Below are 25421 nucleotides of genomic sequence, written 5' to 3'. Positions count from 1 at the left end.
TAATCCCCAGCAAGAAATGCTTTCAGATGACAGAGGTAAAGGGATGACTCATAAGTAGTCATAAAATTATGAAAAGAATAAATGGTCCAAAATCATGGAAGAAGTCATTTTCCATGGTTAGCAGAATGAACACAAAATAACAGATTTTTCTATTTGACTAAGCTCAGTAATATGATACATGCACTGAGCAGCTAAAATATCAGAAGCAGCAATTGATTCTCCAATGACAGATGCAGCAAACAGGAACTGTGCAATCGCATGATTCCCCAGGCTCCCGAATTCATGGAAACGTTCCTGTCACCAAATGGTTTCACTTTTAGGACATGCTTGTCTGGTATCACAGAAATTCACCTAAAACTTCTTAATTTTTGTCTCATCTGACATCTCTTTGGAAGAATAGTAGCGGTACAGGTTCTGTTTCCCAACCAGTGTAAAAGCAATAGTCAAGACACTGATATTTCTGATTATTTATTATGGCACTTCAAAGCATATAACTCCATTGCTAGGTGTTTCAAACAAGTTTTTAAAAAAATAAAATAAAATTAGGCTTTAAGTTTTAGGCAGTGATTCAGTAGCTTTTGGTTAAGAATTTTTAGAATAGTCCTAGACATGGAATAAGAGTTTTGTTAGGAAAAGTCTTCTTAAAATAAGGCTTCCTTTCCAAAAGGTGTGTATGTGCTTGCTTAGACTTATCATGTTCATTGGCTTACTGGTATATATATATATATAGAAAACTGTGGGTTCAAAATACAAAAAACCAAACTAACCCTGAAAATCCATTCCTCTACTTAAACACCAACTAAACTTATTTCGCACTTATACCCGCCCAATTCTAGTTACTTTGTAACATGGAAGTTAGAAAAAAAAAATTCAAAGTTTGGGCTCTGGAGTTGTTTCAATTTCAGATTTGACTATCTTAGAAAAGTAAGGATGTTGGTCAAAATTCAGCTTACTATTAACTGTTCTTTGCCATATATTGTCTCATGCTGAAAGGCAGATTGTAGTAAAGCCTAAAACCAAATTGTTTTTTTAATAAAACCTCACTTAAAATTCCACTATAGTAACAACATTTCCACTTCATATATTCGACAATTTTATTTAATAGTCTAAGTTCAGAATAGTTACATAATAGTTACATCACGGCTTTTAAAAAGAATTGCACTCAGCTACTCAGTCCATTGAAATACTAGAAAACAGGGAAAAGGAAAAAATGGAGTGAAAAGGAGCTCTGTCCACTGAACTGAGTTGTTTGCAGCAAGTTCCTACTGAACCTGAAGATGTCCTCATGCTTTCTGGTAGACTCGAACACACTTGACACCATTCATGTCACATTCCTAGAAGATAAAGAGATGGATTTATTAATCTACCTCTCAGTGCAGATTAACAGGGGAAAAAAGCCCACCTGTTAGAGTTACATTTCAGGCTACCAACTAGCAGCACTTGGGGACCAGAAAGTGGGACTGAACTCACCACCACCAATTGTCCATCAACTAGCTTCCTTGTTATTGTGGTCTTCTTGCCATCCCATTCCTGCTCTTGAATCAATGACCCATCATCTTTAAAGCTGACAAGGGTCTGAAAGAAGAACCTGACCATCAGTATTTTCCCCATGACATTTGGTCAGCACTGAGGCTTTCCAACACCTTATTCCAACTAAAAGATTCCCACCCCATCTCATTCAATAGTAATTTTATCATTGACAACTACAAAGGGAGAAATTATCTTAAACATTTTATTGATCCTCTTCTTACTGTAAGTAACTCATTGCTCATTCGCTCACTGCTCTGACACATTCCCGCATCAGACAGACCTTTGACCCACAATTTCAATTAACAGGAACAGAAGATGTTCTCTGTTCATCTTTGTTACATGGGCTTTGAGCTTTTGTGTAGCATTTATCTGATCTTGCAGTAATAGATGAATTGAAAGTGTGGGGCTGGAGGGAGGGGGGTGATAAACAGAGCACTTACACGAGGAAATGAGATGTATCCTTTGTGTTTTACCTCCTTTGGGATAAATATTCTCCCTACTTGGTGCAAGGAGAAATGCTTTGCCTTCTAAAACTGGAGTTTAATGACTGTAATTCACATGGTTGCCTTGCTGTCTATGATCCCACCCCACACTGAACCAGGCTCTCTTGTTATGCAAATAAGAGACAGAGCAGAAAGGTTAACCCTAGGGCTGAATTGCCTCTGATTAAACATCAATGGCATTTTTTTCCACAGACTGAGGATGAAGTGGCATTTGGCTTTAACAGGGATTTAGAGGTCTGTTAGTTTTACTAAAAAAAAAATGCTTCTACTACAAAATGAAAACAGCAAAATACACAAGACTATTGATTTCAGCATTTTCCCTCTTTGGAATTTGCTTAATCCAGGTTTAAAAAAAAATATTTCAATGAGACTTACAGAGACAATTGCTCATCAAATAAAGCACTGTTAGTGTGTATGTAAAAACTGATTTTAAAATAGCACCTCTCTCTGTAAAACACACAAAGAATTGCATTTTTTCAACAGAAAGTCCAGTATACTGACCTGAGTTTTCCTGCCATCTAATGTATTTTCCTCAAATTTCTCACCAAGCTTGAAGCTGAACTGTGAAGTTTTGAAGGTGCTTTCTGTTTTTATGGTGATTGTGTCCCCATCCTTAATAATGTAAACGTCTGGTTTGGCCATGCTTCCCATTTTTCTCATAGCCATACCCACACCTGCAAGGCGAGAGGCACAGAGTGTCACAAAGTCAGTTAAACCCTGAGGCTTAGGGCCACACAAGAATTCAAATACCTAATTCCCATTTAATTAGGCACTTAAGTACACTTGAGAATCAAAGCTCAAGAGCCACAAAGAAAGAGGATGTTTTAAATTTTCCACAGAGGAGGAAGGAAAAAAAGCTTATTTGCAGAGTTACTCTTTTGTTTCCTCAGATAGTTAAAGTTAAATTTATTTTGCCCTCTAGAGGATTTGTAGCTTTCCCAAAACTCAGAACTGATTTTTTTTTTCAAACAGAAATAAATAGCAAACAGGAAAATAAACACAAAAGATTAAACAAAAATAAAATTATTCTCTTCAAATTCTGAGCACTTTAAAATTCTACAAATTATTTTTAATTGACAGATTAATCCACTTTACTTTCAACTTATATCAATAAATACCCTTCAATTACTTCATACACCATTGCAAACATGCCATTTTTAATTAAATTTCATATTTTACATCCTGTTTACAAAGTATGGAGTTGTGAATTAGAAAATCACTATCATAAAAACCAGTGCTTACACATATATGCAAAAGACAGAGAAATGAGCAAAATGAGCAATTTGCGAATGGCTGGAAATTCATGATCTGGAGACAGCAGCCCTCAAAACTCTTCATTTTCAGATTCACCCTGCTTCAGCCCTGCATGCACTCTTTGAGGGGTTTGCTTAAATCTTTTTGATCTGAAGGATGAAAATACAAATAAGAGAGTAGCGAGCAACAAACGGGAATCCATCAAACTGGTAAGTGCAGATCTCAACCATGAATTGATATGCAACCAAATGGGGCAGAAAGTGCCACCAAGTCAGTGAGTGCCTGGGTTCTGCAACTGGTGTAGTTAAAAAAATGTTGTCAGGTATCAGCACAGCACTGCCCTGGTATTTGCAGGTAAGGGCTGAGTCCCCGAGAGGGAAATTAAGTACTTTCCACACACTGCTTCTCCAGACTCAAATGAGATTCCAGGACAGAGGCTTAAGCTTGAGTTCACAGAGAAAAAAAACCAGTCATCCTCATCCAGCTTTTCTGATCAGAACTGGAAATTATTGCCACAGTAACCTCCACACACACTCTGTCGCTGCCATCCAGGCCAGAGTAATGAGAGTTATTTGATCAGCTACAGCTTGGGATCCAGCCAAACAGAGATGAGCTGCATGTCTTCTGTATGGCAAGAAGTGAAATTCCAACTCCTTTGTCTTCAAATGTTCTTTTACACAGAATGAGAAGAATCTGCATGGTCTCATTTATGGTGCGTCAATAGGATCAAAGGCAGAGAGTTTCACAAGCAGGCAGCGAGGGTGAAATCCAGTAAATGACTGGCTCCTAAAACGTGACTTGGTGTAAATTTAATTGCCTAAATTGCAAATGTAAAAGGGAAAAGTGACTGGTTTATGATTTAAATCTTAAACCAAACAACAGTCAGTTGCTGCCTACACATGGGAGGTGCTCTGCAGTCGCAGCACTTAATTTCTGCTTTGAAGTTGCAACTTGGCAGATGCCTAGGTCTGGCCATTGGACGTAAACACCAAGGCATCTTAATCCATGGCTCAACCAAGCTGAGCTTAAAATTCTTGAATTTCCTCCAAAGTCTCCCAAAGGGTTCAGTCCAGAAGGCTGTCTCATATCATACCTATCACTGACAGGCCTCCCAAAATGTAATTGCAGCCACCACTGTCTGCAGAGTGTAAATGCAGCGATGCCTTTTGTATTTTACAGGAAGAGCACAAGACCTAAATTACTTCTTCTCCTCTCTCTAAAGATAAGGCTACATCTTCTGCCTCTTGAGAAAATATCATGGCTTTCATCAGTGAATAAACTGCAGAAAATAATAGCTCCTGGGCTATAAAGACACTGCCAGGTATCTATCACCTGCCAGCCAGGATGCTCACAGGAAAGTGGTAAATCTGAGCTTACAGATGAGGCTCCTGGTCTGTTAGGTGTGTTCTTCATCCAGTAACTTCGTGTTACAAAATGTAGGGCAACCTGGACGCAGGGATAACAAGCCAGGACCATCCCCCTGAGATAAAGGTGCCACAACCCACAGAAGAAAGCACAGAAGAAAGGAGGCAAACAGCCTCCGGCAGGGCAGCCGGCTGCCGGTTACCCCCAGGCAGCTGATCCAGTTTGGCTCTCTCGGGAGGAGACACCCAAGGTGACCCCACGGGGAGGCAGCCCCGGCTCAGCAGGTCTGTGTGCGGCCGCCCCAGGCGAGGTGAACCAGCCCAGCTCCGGCACAGCGCTGCCGTGCTGCATCCGCCACCGTCCAGGCCAGGGCAGCGCCGAGCCCCCCGCAGCCCCCGCGCCGGGCAGCCCCGGCTCCCCGCCCCGGGCATTACCGGAGAGGGAGGAGCGAACCGGCCTAATCGCAGCCGGGCTGCTGGCACCGGCTGGTAATCCCGGGTGCTGCGGAGGGAGGCGGCGGCGGGGAGGGCGCAGCGCTGGGCGGCGGGAAGGTGCCTGCTGGTGCTGATACCTGCCTCACAACAATTACGGTGCAAAAAGGCTCGCTGACATCTTTAGGACGCGGAGCCGGAGGCGGCAGCTCTCCCGGGAGGAAAGGTCTGCTGCCGGCCAGCGATCCCTTACAGGAGCCGAGAGGGCGCGGAGCCCCCGGCGCTGCATCCCGGAGCATCCCGGCATCACCCCCGCAGCCGCCGCCCACCCTTGGCTCACGGCCGGGCTGCATCCCACCCTCGGGCCCGGCTCCGGGACCGCGTTCTCCGCGGACCTTGGACAGAGCCTCGCGGCCGGCAGCGACAGCACATCCCCGCGGCGGCATCCCAGCATCCATCCCTCCCTCCCGGGGGCGGGGAGCCGCCGGCTTCTTACCTAGCTCCTTCATGTACTCCTCGAAGCCCTCGCTGGAGACGAGGCACCATTTGCCCAAAAACGCGTCGATGGCCATGGCGGCGGCACTGGAGCTGGCGGCGTCCCTGTAGAAACGTGAAGGCAGAAGGACGGGCTGCAATGAGGCCGCGGCCGCCTTTATAGCGGGGCCGGCAACATGTGCTGCCGGGAAGAGCCAATGGGGCTCCCGCCGCGCCCCGGCCCCTTCCCCGCCGAGCCCCCGCCCGGCGAGTCCCGCCCGCGGCGGCGGCGGCAAGAGCGGGCACGCCGCGGCAGTGCCCGCCCTACGCCCGCACACACACATGCACACAGACAGACAGACAGACAGACACACGCGCACACGGACACGCACACACACAGACTCACACACTCACACTCACATGCACACAGTCACGCACACGCTCACACACACCCACACACATACTGCAACCCCTCTTTGCACACCAGCACGGGAACGCCCAGGAACGGTGAGACACGGCCAGAGCTGTCCCCCTGAGGATGTTGTGGCCTAAACGCTCCTTCAAATACAAACTCCATCCGGCGTGGTGAAAGAGTCCAGTGTGCTGAGTGCCGGTGCCCATGAGCTCCTGCTTAGACTCTCAATGCTAAATTACACCGTTTATTACATGTCATGCTTTTTTGAAAGATAATTCAGGAACAGAGTAGCATCATATGGCACAGGGACAGAGCAGTAAGACATCAGCATCCCAAAGCAGTTTATTGGGTTTGATTTCCAGCCTTCCCAACAACTCCCAAATCCCACTGGTACATCACACATTGAACTACAGCAATCCATAGCTTGCTGCAACCCGGGAAGTAGCCTGCTACATACACACTGTGGGTCAGTTTAGCAAACAAAATCAATCAAAATACAGAACTAATGTGTGTGTTTGCAGTACACAAGAAAAATCAAAGCCTGAATGCAACCTCATGCCTTAGCATTGAAAAAATGGATATATGACATCTTGGTTTTAGTCCATATTGAACTGCAATTCCTACTTCTTAAAGGAAAACACTGCAGCTGCCACTACTGTACACTGGCACAGAAGTACCATCATAAAATATACTTCGTCAACATGCCCTGTGAGGTTTGGACCAATCTTTTATCAAATTCTGTCAGGTGAGTGGAGAGATTTATTGCCCTATTCTGTGAGGAAGCTGATATTTCTAAGTCACAACAAAAATCCTGATTCCAACGTACCCCAAAAATTTGTTTCCAACATCAGGGTTATGCCAATCTCTGCCTCTTTTGGCCTTGTACCACACTGGATTAAACCCAGAGCTACTTTCTCCTGTCTGGAAAAGGAGAAATGTGAAGATACATCTGGTATCTGGAGGGTTTTTTATGCAGTAACTGTTACTACACTTCTCTGCTAGTACCTTCATGAAGGAATTTGAGATAAAGGTGTCAAAATCATAGAAGACAGCAAGGTAGGTCCTGTGCTGGTTCCAGCATTTCACAATATGAGAAGGTGCCATAAAGCCAAATGTTTTGGAGCAAGGAAGACTTTTTCCTTTATGCTTTGCTGTGATACAACTTCACAGAGCAGCTGGAAGTTTCTGGCTTTTTGTAGAAAGTCAGATTTGTCATACACAAAATAAACAGATAATTTTTGAACTAACATGTTTTTTTAATTCCTCTAACTATCCTTCCCTACAGAGCTATCTTTAATTACTTTCTGTTTCTCTGACTATATGCATGTTTTTGTATGCAAACAACATTATAGTGTCTGCTCATAAGACAGCAAGCCACATTGCTTCTTTTTTGTGTTATTAAGTAGGTACATTGAAACACAAGACTTTCAACATTCTTCCACTTTTTTTTTTTGTAATCGTGTGTGTGTGTGTGTGTGTGTGTGTGTCTGTCTGTCTGTCTCATGTAAGAGATTTCAGAGTAAATGTTAAATTAGGGTGATGTTTCCTGACTAATTCATGATAGTTAAACCAACATGCTGTCCATCCTGCAGTTCTCTGGTCGGCTACAGAAAGGATAAATGAAAAGCCAGTAGATTAGGGATCAAATAGAATCATCCTTCAGGAATTAGGAAGCCTTCAGTCTTGTAAAGCAAGGACAATTTCTAGAAATAGAAACCTTGGCTTTACTCCATGTACACTAGCAAATAGTTCTGGATCCACATTTCTGCAGTGCTGCCTGTAGATGGCTTATGATATGCAAATGGTAGTCAGGTATAAGTGCTGATAATGCAGCAGAAGTAAAATCCACTATTTCCATCTAGTGGTGAGACAGTATTCCTGGATCTGAAGTACCTGAAGATCCAGTTACCTACCTGTGCACAACATTGCTACAGCTTTGAATCCTCCCACAAGTCATTTGGTCTGATTTATTCTCCTTACAAATTTTTCAGGTCTAGGCATCCTAAATTCATATAAAACATAAGAAGAAAAGAGACTCCTGTCTCTCTTTTCTGAAATGCAGATTGTTAGGATACAGTGAAAAATCTCACTCAATTCTTACAAAGTTCTAATGTTTTACAAATTAATCAATCCATATATGAATATGGATTATTGGATTACATTATCGTCAATGCCACAGCTCAAATCTCCTTTGAAACAGAATAGTGCTGAAACTTTCCATATAGCAAATAAAGTAACAATAGGGACCAGAGATGTATCATTCTGGGTAAGGTACAAGTGGCCTGGGCTACAAAATATACATTGTTTCTCATCTTGACAGTACAGTATATATTTGCCAAATATGGCTCCTACTTTGGCAGGCAAACTAAAAGGTTCAGATATCCAGAGGTGCTTGAGCCACAGGGATTCATCCCAGTAAATCTCAATTCTGCCTGGTTTGAGGCTGACATCACAATCAGACCTTTTGTGTTTGTGTAGTCTCCTCTTTAGATATAAGAAAAGAGGAGCAGCAAATACATGCATACCTATGGACAGTGTTGAATTCCTATGCCATATATTACCGTTTCAGTGCAGACAGAATAAATTCTCTGAAGTTTTGCTCATTTCCACATTGGACATATATTGTCCAAGAAAAGGAGAATCAAATTTACAATGAGAAGTGTAAATTTTTCTGAGGAAATAAGCTGCACGGCAAGCACGTAGCCACATCTAGGAGCAACCACCACCTTGGCAGCTTGGGCCTAACCAGGGTGAATGCTTTCCTGGGGTAGTCAAACCCTTGCACCTTGTAGGAGGGGAGGATATTACAGTTCTTCACTACCAAGTGCAAAAAAAAAAAAGACCAAGGCAAAAAAAGTGCACAGAGACCTTCATTCTACTCCTTTGGGCAGGTGTGTGTCATGCAGTGATGCTTCATCTGACGTGGGAGCTGGAAAGCTCTGGCCAGCAGTGTTTGAGGTTTCTCTTCACGTAGCCATAGATTCACCTACTGCATGCAAGCTAAGCCATATTTTGTCTTTTGGAGCCACAATTCCTGCTGCTTGGGCAGGGCAGAGTACCACCTCCTCATCTGGAACATATCGCTAATCAGGTTCCATAGGAGGTGTAACTTTTTCCCTAGACGTTTACTCATTAAACTGCCCATATGTTTAACTTGGAGGGAAACCAATCTGATAGCACTATGCTCTACTGTGTAAGGGACGATCTCACTTTCCTTCTAATATACAGATATATTATGCATATAGACTGCCTTTTCTAAGTGGTAGGCTTCCTGTAGGTAAGATTACCTCTTGAGAACACCTTAAAAAATTGTCAGAAGAATTGGACATTGCTGCCCAAATTTTACTCTCCAGCCTATCCCTAGCTGTGGAAAAAAGTTAAAGCAGTCCATGAATAATAGTTACTCACCCCCAAGGCATGGATGGGAAAAATTGCATAGGTAGCACAGCTTTGTTTCTGTTTCCTTGTTGTACAAGTGTGGTTTTCCCTTCCCAGCCATGTCATCACTGGGCAGGCATGATGAAACACGTGCTACAGTTGCCTAGCTGGCCTAGGGAAGCTTTGCCACTCAAGAGATGGTTGCTTGGGCAATACTAGACCAGGGATTATGAAGCAACGACACATGAACCTGCAAGTTTTCCTTTGTATGTCAATATGCACAAGATCTCCCAGCATATCAGCATTTCATTACCTCTGAGCTAAAGAGCTGGGCACAGCTTCTGTTTTACCAATGAGCTTTGTGTAATACATCTGTTTTTAAGTCAAAACAAAGCCATTTTGTTCTGCAGCATGGAGCATGGGTCCAAAGAATCCTTGCTGTGGATCTGGAGACTGCTGCCTGTGGCCCGGGTAGCCAGCTGTCGGGGTGGACAGGCTCACGTGTGCCGGCGTTCAGCGCCAAGCCAACCAGCGCCGCGGCGCTCCTCATGCCACAGAGCATTACCATAATGCAATTAGCGCGCCGGCAGCCTGAGACCAGCTCTTCTACGTTGTCAGCAGCACGTTCAAAGCAAGGTTAAAGGGAAATGCTTCTAGGGCAAGGTTTACTGTGGCAATGGTGTCACAGCTCACTGATTGTAGCCTGCCTCAGTGATGAGGGAGAAAGCTCCAGAAGCCTGCAGTGACTTAAAAGAGGATTCCGGGCTTCATTTTCCTCATTTTGGACAAAAATGATCTGATGTCAGATCCAGCCCAGGTCACAGTGACTGCAGATATGTGAGCTTGTGCCTAACTTTGGAAGCTTTGAAAAGCCCTTTTATTTAGCAGCAGCATCTTCCCTGAATAGCAAACATCCACAAATTAGAATAAAAATATTTTTATTTATCTTCAGAATTTATAATCAGCATAGTCATTACAATGCTAAAAAAGAGATCAGGGTGACTACAAATCTTCCATAGCTGTAGTTTTAGCACTGAAAAAGCCTTTGATCCACATAAACAAAAGCACATTAGCAGGAAATACCTGGTCACAGGTAAGACTTTCAGAAAGCAAATACTCTGGCATGGCTTTTAGAAACCTCAGATGTACAAAAAAATCATCCCAAATGATATCTCTTTAAATAAAGACAAATAAAAACCAGCGTTTTGTCCTTTCTGTGTGGTCTGGAACAGTAAGGACATAAGGGCAAGGACAGAGAATGTCAAAATTATTTGGAACAGATAATGATAAAACAAATATTTCTACCAATGATGAGTAATTAGATTATGAAATTTGGAATCAATAAAGTACAGATGTACCCGCTAGATTTTAAAAGGGTATATAAAGCTTTAGCTTTTTTCTTTGATTGCATATCATAAGTAGAGTTCCATTACTAAGTATATTGATCAACCACTGTAAAGGGAACCTCAGGAAAAAAACAAGGTTTCATTTAGAGTTATAACCATACTTTTCATACTCAGGATGTTACAAAGGAGAGCATCATCGTACAGAAATATGACAGGCAGAGCCTGACACTCACACTCTACAGAGGGAAGGTCTTCTCACTGTGATGTGGATACCAACACCTTTCCCAGGAGAGCTGGAGAGAGGCTGCAATTGCTCCTCTTCCTGTTGACCAAAATCGTGTACTAGGGTGCTAGCAATAACGTGTAGGCTGTCTACCTGACCAGGGCTCCCAAAGGACTTCATTGTGGGGTGGCAAGAGCTTAGGTGTGAAGCACCTGGGGCGCTGTTGATGGGGGTTCCTTTTCACCAAACAGCACAAGCCTCCTCACATCTGCACGCAGCAGGAAGAGAGAGGCTCTCCAGGGCGCCGCTCAGTGTGTTAGCTTCCAGTTCTGACTCACCTGTCAAGACCTCCTTTTTCATGGACTGTAGAATAACATTGGGGAAAGCCCTTTGGAAGCTAAAGCTCGTTTTTACTATTATCCCATTCTCATTGCCAACATGCTAACTTTGCCAAGAGGGTTGACTACATGACTTGTGTTCAAAAGTCTTCTAAGAAAATTCTTGCCTCAGGCATCTCAAGCAACCATGCAGGACAAGCAGGTATTTTCCAGTTTGCTTTTCTAGACCTGAAAAGTCTCACAGTATTTGGGTTTACATCCCTGATTCCATCTCAAGATATGATATTACATATCTAACGACTAGACCAGAGAAACTCTGTAAGAAAGTAAGAAATTACATTGCAGATTTTTTCCTATGCTTCTGCCAAGTTTTTGGTACTGATTCTGCCACCTTTTCTTTTATGTGCAGCTCAACTTGATACCGATCTAGTTATTTGAAGGAAAGGAAGAAGTCATCATCTGATTCTTAAATTTCTCATTCCCAGTAAATACTCTGAAATTCATTTGACCAGTGGATTTTGAAGTCAAGTTCTATAAATCTTCATCTATTAAAAGATACTTCAAAAACTCCATGAAAATATTTGTTTCTTTTATTCATGCAAGTGGCTTGAACCACTCAGATTCCCCAATAGTGAAAAGACAATTCCAAGCATCCATGCAAGAACTACAAAAAAAGAGAACTATAAATAAAAAAATAAATAACTATAAATAGAGAGGACAAACTTGCTGGCTTTTCATGCTGACCATGCTATTTTTACAGTAAAGCTGGTCCCTGTTCAAAAGGGGTGGAGGGTTCAAAAGAAACAGAGGAGTAGTGCCTGAGTAAGGAAGAAACCTGCTGCTTTGCCTCCTACCTGTCCTCTGAACTTCCTGCAGACTGTCAGTCTGAGTTGTGAAAATCTGTCCACTAAGGATGTCTTTCCCAGGCTTTGCTCCTATTGACCAAGCATTCCCTTCACAAACAGATCTGCTGGTCCACTTTTCCAGCTATTTTGCCTTGGAAGAAATCTTCACATGGAAACAAGTCAAACACCTCTTCCAGTGAAGCACAATGCAAAGATCTCCTTTGATGTGCTATTAACCTCTGCTATTAACACTGCCAGTACCTAGGAAACCACTTTGAGTCAAGCAGAATCTCTAGGCTTGCCTTAACTCTGCTTTCAAGTACCACTTTGGAACTTCAAGAGACATGATCAAAACAGGTCAGCAGCTCCTTTGCCTTCACACTCCTAACATCTGTCCCTGGGCACAGCCTTAGTTTGTAAAATCCTGAGAACACCAGCTCAATGTAAAGAACATTTTTTGTTAAGTTAATCAAAGCAAAGTACCACTTCTACCTGTTCATGCTGCTCCATCCTAACATTTATCAGCTTACAGAGCAAGGCTGAGCAGGAAGCAGAGAACATGGAGCGGTCTACCAGCAGCAGAGTACCTTGGCTGCTTGAAGCTACTGCACACTCTTGGCAAACAATAAAAAGGGCTCAAAAGAGTGACTCAGGATTTCCAAGGGGAAAAGGGGAGACAGGACGAGATCAAACACAACCAGTAAGGAAAAAGACTACTAGGCCAGGAGATGGAGAAGGCAGAAAAGCACATCTGGAAGAGGCATCACTGATAGGCAACATGTCAGTCTCCATGTGACTCCAAGCCACTCAGTGGATAAGCAGGGCCTGCATCCAGGGAAACTGGTTGCACATAGAGTTGGTGAGGTGGGCAGTGAGCCAGCAGTTCTTAAAACTGCACGGAGTGTATACAGGTGTAGGAGATACATTTGAAACCAAGCATCTTGAGAACTGTTAAATACAGTCCTAGGATATTCAACTTCCGAGGGGTTTTTCTGGCTTCCTTACACCATATAAACTCCTTGATCATTTAGAATTCAAACAAGCAGAGGTGAAGAACTTGCAACGTTCACTAACATTGCTGCTCCTATTTGAAATCTTTAATAGAAACACCATTATCTTTTTCTAGAAACAATGCTGCAGAGATTGAAAAGGGAGTACCTCAGCCAGGTTGTGTTATCTGAATGGCATATTCATCCATTTCAGGACTATTTTCCCTATGCACTGATAAGAATGTCTAAATAAATAGGTATTTGTACAAAATGAAAAGATCTAAGATGATTCTAATAATTGTTAAATCTCCAGGCATTAGAGATGTAGCCATTTTAATGTCATCAACTGCTATCAGACACCCTACATGGCCACGGTGTTTGCATTTAGGCAATCCCAGTTTTTTAGGGCCTGTTCCAGTTCCTTTTATAGTTGGGCAGCCACCCACATTTTTGGTGGGATACAGCAATCAAGATTAGTGGGCTAAAGAATAACAACATGCAAAGTCAATGCTCACCCAGACACGCTTTGTTCTGCATGAGTGACCTTAATACCCTGTACATCCCCAGCACTGGCCTGTGCATGTCAGGAAGATGTCAGAGCTTTGTTTCAGTCAATCAGCAGCAGGAGCTGAGTGTAGGAGCAGCCTGCAGCAAAGCTATCTGAACGCTCAGGGAAGAAAGTCATTACAGATTATCTTTAACGTACTTGAAAAATAAATTCCTACCTTTATCTCCATGGTACAGGGAGAGCAATTTTCTACATATTAGCATAATAATCATCAGAGGAGTGCCTTCTTGCCCATCTTGCTTGTTTATATCACTCCAGTATCTTGTAGTCTTGAGGATGCACGTTTTTAGTGTGATTTTTCTATCCTGTAGGTTTTGCTTTACATGTTGCATATTAAAAGCCCAGTCATTACTTCTTTTTCATGCACAAAACGTATCAGAGCTTTATCACTGCAAACTGCACCTGCCAGCACCGACAGCAAAACCAGCACCAGCTTACACCTCATCCACTGAACTGTTGGTGATCTCTCAATGGCAACGTTGCAGTCCTTTGGCCTAACCTAAGCAGGAAGGCTGGGCATGTGTAGATTAAAATGAAAGCACCTAGCAAAAGTGTGTGTTTTTACAGAGCAGGATGCCTATCCATGCTACTAAAGCAAAAAAATAAAATACCTTTCTTTGACAACAGAAGGGATTTATTTTGATGATAAAAAGCTTGCTAGGATCTTCATTTTTCTCCCTTTTCTATTGCTAAATGTAAGTCCTAATCTTGGGCCAAAATAAACACTATAAAAACTTAATTATTATTAAGAATTAATTATTAATTACTTAACTCCTGTTTTACTCTTTAAGCACTTATGGATGGCTGATTATTTAAGATGGATGTAGGCACTTCGCATTAAAATACGAGTTTTATACACTGATGTACAGACTGTCAAAGAAAGAAAAAAAATCACAAAAATCATTGATATATTACAGTAAGACAGCTTTTGAGCATATGAATACATGATTAACCAGGGGAACAATAATTCTGCATAGGTCTTCCTCTTGAACAATTTTCCCTCTTCCTGCAAAGCTTTTTCAGGTAAAGTCATAGTATATGATGTTATTCTAAACTGTGGGAAAAACAAAACAAAATAAAACAATAAAACAACCTGTCCTTTGAACATTCCTATTTCAATTTGGTCTTCTTCTAGCTTGACAGGATATAAAATCCTCTCAGTTTCCGGTGTTCTCAAACCCCTCCGCTATAAGTGAGCTCAGTAGCAGGTTTAGCAGCTCAGCACCCCAAAACCACTCTGAAGAGCTGGTGGCCTAATAAAAGAAAGGGTTCCAGTGCAGAGAAGGTATTTATCCCAGATAAAGTTATTCACATCTATTGTTCCCACATCCAAATGTCATTGAATTGTCTTATCTCACACTCTTCTGTCTGTTGCAAACACACAGGAAACACCCAATGTCTTCAGCACAGCTCTCCTTCTCCAGCATAAGACATCACCTTGACTTCAACATTCTAATGAAGAACTTGCAAAGAATTACCTTGACAGTGCTATTTAAAATGATCTTGCTTTCAGAACAGACAGTGTCCATTTAATAATCTTGGCAAAAGTAAGGTAAAACTACTTTCAGATTTGTGTCCTAAATCTGCTGCCAACTTTGGAAATATATGTACTAGTTTTAGAGAAATCAGGCATCTGATTAACAACAGGTAGAACTAAAGCCTCTCAAGAGTACCACACCTGCAATTCTTGAAACTGGAACTACGTTTTTGTTATGAACAAAACTGATGCACATGAAACACGTGCAGCTGACACCTTCACCTGTACAGCCTGAGGAGAGATGGACCCTTCCAAAGCCACAGTTTTGCAATACAGATGAGACACCGAAGCAGGTACTTTAACAAATAATAGGGTTGGACATGGGACTATAAACACCAAATAAAACTCTCCCTTTGATCTTTATAAAATATTTAATAACATATCCATAAAGTGAGTGACAAAACCACTACAAAACTGAACTTCAAAGACAGCCCTTTTCTCCAATTATCAAAAAAACTGACTTACCTTTCCCTTTGAGCTGAACTTAAGTTACTTTTATGCAGGATGAGTAGCTCTACTGTGTGTTGACAGTCCCACTACCTTGTTACTTTAATTGCTGAGCTAAATTTACATTTAGCAAATTTCCCACTTCCTTCAAAAAAAGAGGAAGAAAGTGGTAGGGACTTAGCACAAGATGTTTTATAAACATAGTATTACAAAAACCACTCTGTATTTGCAGCCTGCTGTCCCTCAGCTAAGTCAATGATAAGTACTTTTAAAAGTTTTCTTCAAATTTTTAATAAATTTAAGAGCTTTCAAATAATAATAATAACCACTCTAAAAATTTCTTGCATTACACTTACAGAAATTTTGTAGGAAATAATGTCCAAAGAGATCTGGCTTCATTGCAGTATTAATTTAATAGCTAATGTGCATTATTCACATTGATATGCAAATCCATGTGACATTAGTCCAACATGCAGCTGCTTAGAGAGTTGCATTCATGCATCTTACGCCACTCTGACCCACTAGTGTTAGAAGATTTGTTGATCTAGTATGTTCTCCTTCAAGGAAAGGCAGGGAACATTTAAAGTCTTTTGGCCATCTCAAATTTTGTTGCAGAGGAAAAGCCTTTTTTTTTTTTTTGCAGCCTGCTGTTTCTAACACATGTAGATGTAAGCACAGTTGTTTTTCCATTCTTCAGGGATGCTTCTTCTTGTTTTTCTGTTCTTCCTTAAGGTCTTTTGCACTACATCTGGACTTCAATGCTGCTAACATTTCCCCTGTCGTCAGGTTGGCTCCCTTCATTATCAGTCGATCTCCATCAGCTGTAAATGAAGAAAATCTTAAGTACAAAGTGACAACTACTCTAGTGTGCAGTTGTTTTGTACATATAAATCCAAATACCCTGTTTGTCTTGTCTGATTAGAAAGTACTCCAGATACCAAGGAACCTGGCTATGCACCACAGCCAAAGAAACTGCACACAATATGCATTCAGTTTTCACTTCTGCATTGCATTATTGAAAAATCTGAAACATTTGTCTAGGTATGCCTATAGTAAGAACACATTTGATAAGAATGGCTCATACTATGCCCCTGAAGTCATCTCAGAGAAGGCAAAGAAGGCATTGGAAGGCACACATGGCTAAGCATTTTAGTAGCTTGTAGTCTGTGGTCCATTTAACATACTTCTTCAGCCAAAACAACAAATTGGTTCACACAATCTGGTGGTTATAATGCAAAAAAATAGACAGCACTAGGATTTCTAAAATTCTGAAAGAATTTATTTTAAAACAGGCAGGAAGCAGTAGAAGTTGAGTATTGTGCCCAAGTTAATTATTTTGCAAGATTTGCAAATACAAAACCAATACCCAAACCCATATAGTGAAATACCATGCCTAGCGTCCACGTTCCAGCCCCATCTTTGCCAACTGCAAGGGCTACAAACACTTCACTGGAGAAAAATCAGCTCTTAAAAAATGAAGAGTTTAGAGGTGTCTTGGCATTAATGAAATAAACTGCTTTGGGTTTGCACTGTGAAAAAACATAAAGCCTTACTGCTTTAGTCTTAATACAACACAAGAATGGGAAAGACAGAGGCATGGGGGAGAGAGATACAAGCAATGTTAACATTGCAACAGGTAGACTTTCCTAAGCAAAACAAAGAACATTCAACAGTTTTGACATTTCCACCAATTCACTAAAAATATGGAAGTTTAAAGATAAAGGGTAGCACTAATCAGTAATAATGAAAACTTTAATGGGCTACATGACATATTGGTCCATTACAGCACAGCAGGAAAGAAGATGCAGCCAGAGAAAAGGACAAAAGCAGATTAGAGCCATCTGTTCATAGCCTAGAATCTGGGACGCTTCCAGAACCGATGAAATTTCCACCACCAATTCCCTGCCTGCTCACTATACCCTCAAAGGAAACCAAGAAATTTGTTGTACATAGTTGACCTCATTCTGCAGGTCCATCTGCACATGTATGGCCTCACCCATCTGAGCAGTTCCTTCAAGTTACAGATACTCAGTTGCATAAGCAACTAAGGGTATTCAACTTTCTGTTCTCAAGACTGAGATGCCTCCACCACAGGTAACAGAAAAAAATTACAGAAAGTAAACAGATTATTATATACAAACAGAGCTACATTTACTTTCCTGGAACTGTACCTGACTGCAAGGTCATGAGAGTACATCACTACAAAAGTACACTCAGCTCCAAAGTTGTCATTGTTGGATCTAAGATCCCTTAGATCTAACTGTAGTAGAGACATATATACACATTTATCTGGACATCAGGCTGTTAGTGACACCCTCTTTCTTTTTTCCTCCCCATTGTACAACTTCTAGCTATGGACCAGAGCCAAAAAAAAAAAATCACAGTTAAAAAAAAATATCTAGAATACAATAACACTGCAACAACACAAACCCAGGGTTTTTTTCTTTGTTTAAAAAACAGCTCCTTACCAAACGTCACATCTACAACTGGTTCAGATCCATCATGTCTCACATCAGCAGTCACTTGACAGTTTGTATTAGTAGCTTGGATTTTTTTATGGTAAATGCATTGGAGAAAATTTCTGAAAATATATTAATATATTAAGTATCTTGCAGACAGAAATTAAAGCATATTTCTAAAACTAATTTGCATATTTTGATATTGCTGGGTAACAAAGTATAAACAAAACAGGATTTGTACTTAAGTTCAGACAGGTACTTCTTATGAGAGAATCACTCTTAAAAATCCAAACTGATATTCCTTATATGCTAACATGTAAAAAGCATACTAAAGAACTGTGTAAAACTCCAGTGTATATACTTTGTGTTTCTCTCAGCTGGGTTAGCCACAATAATAAAACAAACAGCAAAGTGATTTTCGTTTTTCTTTATACATCATTTGCTTGCCAATGTTCTCTTGTTTGGGTTTCAGACAGCATTTATTTATGAGCATCTTTGGTCTCCTGTAGATTTCTGAAATGCATGACAGCTACTTTAAGCTGCTATTCTGGCAGCTTGAAGATATTCTAAGTGTTACTAAATTCATTTTAAAAGTAGGTGTGCCTGTAAAGTCATTGCAAAACGACATTTTGCAATTGTTTGGTACAGAACCTACATCGCTGGAGAAGCACAATCCCTTAAATATCTCCAGCAATTACAGGGATAAAGGAGCTGCTGTGGCCCCGCTTCCCCGTTACCAGCATCTGGACTGGTTGCATACCCTCACTACAAGATCAGCCACTGAGGGGCAACCCACTGAGCACTTTGGCAAAGCTCAGTGCAGACGCCTGTAGAAAGGGTCTCCAGCTGGGCACAGACCCTCCGCACACAGCACGGAATGAGCCCTGGGTGCCAAAGGCCAGCCCCCGCGCCGCCGGGAGACGCGCGGAACCCGCGACCCGGGAGGGCGCAGCAAGGGCGCACGGAGGGCGCTGGGGCGTCTACACACATGGAGCCCGGACAGAGCGGGGCCGGGACCGGGGCCGGGGCCGGGGCCGGGGCCGGGGCCGGGACCACCCCCGCAGCCCCCTCACCTCGTGCTCTCCACGTTGGGCTCGAAGGGGCAGAACCGGACCACGATACTCTTTACCGGCCGCAGCACCACGCTCATCTTAGACGCCATCTTCTTCCTGTCCTCTACTACAGATCCCAGCAGCCCCCGCGCAGGGGCGCGGGATGGTGGCGGCCGCGTCGGCTCGCCCCGCAGGCACACGGGAACTGTAGTCCGTGCCGCGGCCGTGGGGGCGGGAGGCCGCGGGTGCGCTCCCTTGTCTGGGCGGGCCGCCGGCCCCCGTTTCATGACCCGAGGCGCTCAGAGCCAGGCTCCTTCCTCGCTGTGGAGGGAGAGCTGACCTGCCTGTGTCAGAGAATCATAGACTGTTTTGGGTTGGAAGGGAGTTTAAATTTCATCTAGTTCCAACCGCTCTCCCTGTGCAGGGACACCTTTCACTAGACCGGGTTGCTCAAAGCTCCATCCAGCCTGGCCTTGAACACCTCCAAGGCTGAAGCATCCGCAATTTCTCTGGACAACGTGTTGCAGTGCTTCACCACCCTTACAGCAAAGAATTTCTTCCTAATAATCTAATCTAATCTCACTCTCTGCCAGTTTAAAGCCATTTCCCCTTGTCCTGTCACTACGTGCTCTTGTAAAAAGTCCCTCTCCAGCTTTCTTGTAGGTTCCCTTCAGTACTGGAAGGCAACAACAAGGTCTCCCCCAGAGACTTATCTCCTCCAGGCTGAATAACTGTGACACTCTCAGCCTTTCCTCGTAGGAGGGGTCCTCCTTTGGACTCCGTCCAACAGGTCAATGTACTTTGTGTACTGAGGACCCCAGAGCTGGATGCAGCAGTCCAGGTGGGTTTTCAAAAGAGTGGAGTAGAGGGGGAAGATAAGGATCACTAAGGAGCTGCCAATACAGCTAAAGATGAATTAGAGGCAATATTTCGCAATACATGAGGGAGGAGAGAGATTTGCAAGAGGCATTGCTGCTGGAAGTGAACACATTTGGGTTTTCGTTTGTGACGGGTTACATCCAGCAGCTGCTTCCCAGCCCTTAAATTAAGCCTGGAGAAGAGGAGGCTCAGGGGTGACCTGATCAGTCCCTACAACTCCCTGAAAGGGGGGTGTAGCCAGGTGAGGATTGGCCTCTTCTTCCACGCAACAAGAGACAGGACAAGAGTACATAGTCTTAAAATGCAGGAGGGAAGGTTCAGGTTGGGCATTAGGAAGAAATTCTTCAAGTAATGGAATTGGAATGGGCTGCCCAGAGAGGTGGTGGAGTCACCATCCCTGGAAAGACTGGACGTGGCACTTGGTGGCATGTTGTAGCTGACATGGTGGTGTTTGGCCATAGGTTGGACTCGATGATCTCAGAGGTCTTCTCCAACCTAATTGATTCTGTGACTCCGTCTGGGTGCCAGTGTCGCCGTGTGTCCGGGTGCCACTAGATGGCACGCACCTCCCTGGCAAATGGCTCCGCAGCACCGGCATCTGGGTGAGGGCTGGGGACGGCAGCCAAGGCATTCAAGCATTCATTGTGAATTTCTATGCAATATTCAATACAGACCCACGCTCCCGACCTACGGGAACTGCATTAAATATCTATCATCTCTTGGAATGGATAACCTATTTTTAAAAGCTTATCTTTGTTTATTCCAGGTCCTCTTCCTTAAAAAAATCACATAGTCATTTGGTAAAACCATCCTCTTCTCTGAGGTTTAGACAAGAAATTAACTACCAAAACTAAGCACAATGGAGTTAATATAGCTGTAATATTTGAAGTTTTTATTTTCTCTCTCAAGATTATATATATATATATATATATATAAAATATATGTTATATATAATGGTCTTCCCTTGTGGAAAAAAATGGAAAAAATACATTATTATGAGATACCTTTTAAAAGACCTCACTGTAACCAATAAATAGCTGGTTTAAATAGGAATTTTTCCTATACAGTTGTCTTAGATACAGGGCCAGGTAAATAGAGTATTTTACATTCGGAAGGCAAAAGTAACTTAGGAAATTTCAACATCTCTTTCTTCATTATAACACAAAGAGCTCAATGTATTCCATTTAAAATCTGTGGCAAAATTTCCATTAGCTTCTATGGTAACACTGAAGGAATAACATCAGTAAAGGACAAGGGAAGAAAGAATGGTCACTGATTTTTCTAAAGGCTCCATTCTTCACACTGTTGGTACTGTGGCACTCACTGACTTAAAAATATGAATAACCAAAACAGGTTTATATTTTCTCTTATTCATTTTGATAGTAATTTGAGAAGAATGTTTAGCTTACCTTGCACAATTAAATGAAGAGAAAATTTTGTTTACTCCTTTCCATGGTCAGATCAGTTAATTTTTTGACTTTTATCGTCAGCAGTAAAATTTGCATCTTTCCCCTTAAGCCATCTGTTTGGAGTAATAAAACACTATCTCTGGTTATTCAGAGTAATTTTTAATTTTTTGAAGTCTGAGAGGTTCCCAGTAACACCATACAACAGGTATCTGTTAACTGAAAGGCTGTAGACTTAGGATGAGTTACGCAAATAAAGGTCTGTAGTATTAATTACACTAAGTAAATTTTCCTCTTTTCTCATTGATCATTCCAGATCTCTTAAATGCAGGGAAGATTCTTCTGCTTTTCTTCCTGTTTCTCACTTAACTGCTTTAATTTTCTGTTATGTTTTCTGACTATAGAAAGGCCCACAGTTCAGAACTCTTGAAAATTTCTCCATGGTTTGGTGTAGCAGGTTCAGTTTGTAACCAGGTGGAAACACCAATTTAGTGTAGTGGTTCGGTTACTTACTTATTCTCCTTCTGTGAGATAAGAATTAGGAGAAAGCAAAGCAGGCACAAAACTTAAAAGAATATAAAGAAGTTTATTAACAGACATAAAAGAAAGAAAAAAAATCAGACCACACTTTCAGAACACTTCTCCTCCCCCCACCTTTCTCCCTTCTCCCACTGACAATGTAAAAAGACAACCCTTGAGATTTTCAGTCAGTTTACCACTTCTATAATAACCTTTTTCAGTTCACTTAGGGAGGGGAGTCTCTCTTGCTCATGCTATGGAGACATCTCCACAAGAAGTTCTCTCATGGCTTCAGTATCACGAGACATCCACCTGGGTTGGTTCTCTGCTTGCATGTGAGAGTCCCTTCCTCGACTTACATCTTTTCCCACAACTGCTTTCAAGGGTCCAATCTTGAGCTACTGGGGTACCATTTTAAGGTTGAGCTGTTCAGAAACAAAGGTTCTCTTCACCTATCTCTGGGAGCATCTTCTTCTCTAGGACTATCTCTGGGAGCATCTTCATCTCTAGGAACAGAGGTCTTCTCCTTCCGATTTGGAACAAGAGTCCTCATCACTTCCATCTCTCCCTGTTCAAACTTCTCATCAAATTACAGCTGCTTCAGCATTTGCTTATTCCAGCACAGGTGCTTTTGCTCACAAGTACAGTTTCAACACTCCACCCCCCCGTGCTTTCATGAAATTACAATGGGTACTCTGAGGTATCATAGTCCATCACCACCATAGCTTTACAACAGAATTTCAGCTTCTAAGCATCTCCTCTTTCTCCTCCCTCAGGGTTTCAGCTCTTCCTTCTTTACTGACTTTGGTGTCTCTCTGGTGCTCTATTAACTTGCCGTCACGTTACCCTCTTCCTCTGACTTGGGAGAGGATTGATGTCTGCAGGCTTCATCTGTTCTGGAGGAAGCTTACAGCACTAGAAGGGTTAATCTCACCTGGGCCCGCAGCTGGAATTTGCTTATCGCTGTTGGTCACAGGATCTTTGCCAGGCTGTGGGCCTCAGACGAATTTTTGGCCATACTGGAGGGGGGGTGTGTGGAGCTGGGCTGTGCCATCTGCACGTAACAGGGCTAAGGGGGGTCCGAGGATGGAACGGGGCCCCACGGCTCCAGGATGGCTGTGTCCCGGCCTGGGCCCACTGGGCCTCACGGGCCCCCCTCCCAGTTACCTGTCCCAAGGCCGGAAGCAAGAGAGAGCTTTCTCGGGGTTTGTTCGTTCTTAAGTGTGGATCACAGAGGCGTGTCAAGCTCCTTAAGTGGCTTAAAAAGTTTCCAATATCCAAACTAGCCAGTTGATAGGTTCTGTCAAGTCATAGAGGAAGCTGTAAGCACCTCTTTGCAAGAGAATCACTTCTGTAACTATGCTAACCCATGGCATTTGGGCATGCCTGTTTTTAGCACCTTGACTCTGGGTTTTGATTGCTCTTCAAAGGCTGCATTTCAGGTGTGCTGTAACACCTCTGTGTGTTTATTCTGTTCTGGAGACTTGGATCGTTATCTCTGACTGTCATCAGCTGATTCCCTCCTCTGCATCTTTATCCTTTTTCTGCTGAGTCTTTCTCTGAGTCTAGTCACAAACGTCAATAGGCCTGGAATTTAGCAATCAAAATGTCACGTCTGCACATCTAGTTATAATGCTGGGTAGTCCAGGAATAAAATTTAATGCTGCCTTCAGGGCAGTATGCAGTGCGGAGAAGCGAGCCAACACAAAGCCAGCAGCCTGCCTGCTCGGCACTGAGGTGATGCTTCCAGATGGCCACCCAGAAGAGGCTCTTTGAGAAAGACTGTGCGCTGAGCCTGACAGGAGAAGCAAATTATTTCTGGAAACAGAAAAACAATCTGACAAATGCGGTGTCATGGAGCGTATCTTTGAAAGAGCAATGGACAGAGACAGTCTAGATCACAAAAGACTTGCAGCCAGTCGTTATAAAATACTAGTTCCACATTGAAGGACATGTTGGAATGAATTCCCTACCATACTGGAGGAACACTGCTTATAGTCATAAAAGTATAAACCAGTCTGTGTTTTCTGTCTGGCTTTGTTTCTTTCTTTGAACTGAATATTTTACACCATATGTCAGTTACTGAATCTAAAAAATATTTTCCCAAAGAGAAGACCTGGTAAAGGTCCTTTACTCTCTAAAAATTGTGGAAGTTAAGCATACTTTTATACTAATAGTACCATCAATTTTGTATTTTATTTATAAACCAACTAATAGTTGTATGCTGTTAATGTGGTTTTCAAAAATAAAAACAAAAAATAAAATCAACCAGCAAAGGTGCCACTTACAATGAGCCTGCTTTATAATTAATTCTGAAATAATAACTCTGCATATCAGTTCAGAAAAGCTCTTATGGGAGTGAATAAACAGATTCCCTAGTTGCTCTTTACTCCTCTGCAAATATGTATTTCTATTGCCTGAGGTTAACAACTGCCAGCAGAAATGTTTGCTAAAAAAATATGCAGCATTTAACTGGCTGAGAACATACTGTGCCAATTCCTGACTTGTAACTTAATTTCTTGAGGATAATACCAAAAGCTTTATTTTGTATATTTTCTTCCGTATCTAATAAATACTACATTAAATTTCTGCAGTTATCCTTTGGATTTTTATGTTGATTTAAAATATGCACTTGCTTCCAGCAAAGGAAGTTCATTATCATAATAGCAAAAGGCACACAGGTGAGCTGAAATGAATGGTAACAACCCAAGGTTAGCACCTGAGTCCTTGTGGTCTGGAATCTGTTCTTGAAGCTCCAGGTAGATTTAATGTGTGTATTTTTACTTTAAAGGTCCTTGCACACAGTGGCTCACAGGTCACAGGCACAGTCCCATTTGACAGATCTGACTCTAACAGAGTCATTATCATAGTTTGAGGGGGAACAGTTTTTTCACAAGTACAGAATTTGGGAAAAGCAGTTGTATTAGAATTTGATCTATATTTTCAAAGACTTCCTGAAGGTTTGTCTGTGCTTCAAATAACTTGTTAGAGGTTTTGAGGAGCTCAGCAGTATATTGACATTTGTACCACTTTGCTAAGGGCATGCTTCGGTGCTGTGAATGCTGTAAGCAAAGCAGTTTGTTTTCACTGTGTTCTGCTAAGAATAGCTGTACCTATAGATTGATGGTTTAAGTTATTAGTATTGTCAGCAAAGTATAACAACACTGCTCAGTTGAACATGGTGACCAGCCAAGATAGTCTCTCTGTACGCTTTCATTTTTTCCATGTCAAGAACTTTCACTTTATATTCTACAAGCTTATTTATGCACCAGTTTTAACTTCTATTTTATAGAGTTCAAGAAGGTATCTAGGCATGGCCTACACGTACACCATAGAATACCTACTTAACACAGATAAAAGTTGAAACATAAAGAGTCTAGACATTTAGACAAAAAGGAACTAGATATCGAAATAGGAGATTTTTATGCAACCATTTACTGTAACAGGTTTCATATAATTGTAT

General features: G+C 42.1%; 2 protein-coding genes across 2 annotated transcripts; both read right to left on the bottom strand.

The window, feature by feature from the left end:
- Nucleotides 1–452: 452 nt before the first annotated feature.
- LOC309581332 (fatty acid-binding protein 5) lies at nucleotides 453–5730 on the bottom strand. Its single transcript, XM_082295889.1, has 4 exons — nucleotides 5580–5730; nucleotides 2535–2707; nucleotides 1471–1575; nucleotides 453–1334 (listed from the first exon to the last, which is right to left on the bottom strand). The coding sequence occupies exons 1-4, from the start codon at nucleotides 5653–5655 to the stop codon at nucleotides 1284–1286; spliced, it is 405 nt and encodes a 134-aa protein (XP_082152015.1). The 5' UTR covers nucleotides 5656–5730; the 3' UTR covers nucleotides 453–1283.
- Nucleotides 5731–16037: 10307 nt separating this feature from the next.
- Nucleotides 16038–19279, bottom strand: MRPL53 (mitochondrial ribosomal protein L53). Its single transcript, XM_082285433.1, has 3 exons — nucleotides 19176–19279; nucleotides 18112–18224; nucleotides 16038–16464 (listed from the first exon to the last, which is right to left on the bottom strand). The coding sequence occupies exons 1-3, from the start codon at nucleotides 19262–19264 to the stop codon at nucleotides 16337–16339; spliced, it is 330 nt and encodes a 109-aa protein (XP_082141559.1). The 5' UTR covers nucleotides 19265–19279; the 3' UTR covers nucleotides 16038–16336.
- Between the last annotated feature and the right edge of the window lie 6142 nt (nucleotides 19280–25421).

Source organism: Coloeus monedula (genome assembly GCF_965178545.1).
Source record: "Coloeus monedula genome assembly, chromosome: 1".
Classification (NCBI taxonomy): Eukaryota; Metazoa; Chordata; class Aves; order Passeriformes; family Corvidae; genus Coloeus; species Coloeus monedula.
This window is presented reverse-complemented; position numbering and strand designations above follow the sequence as displayed.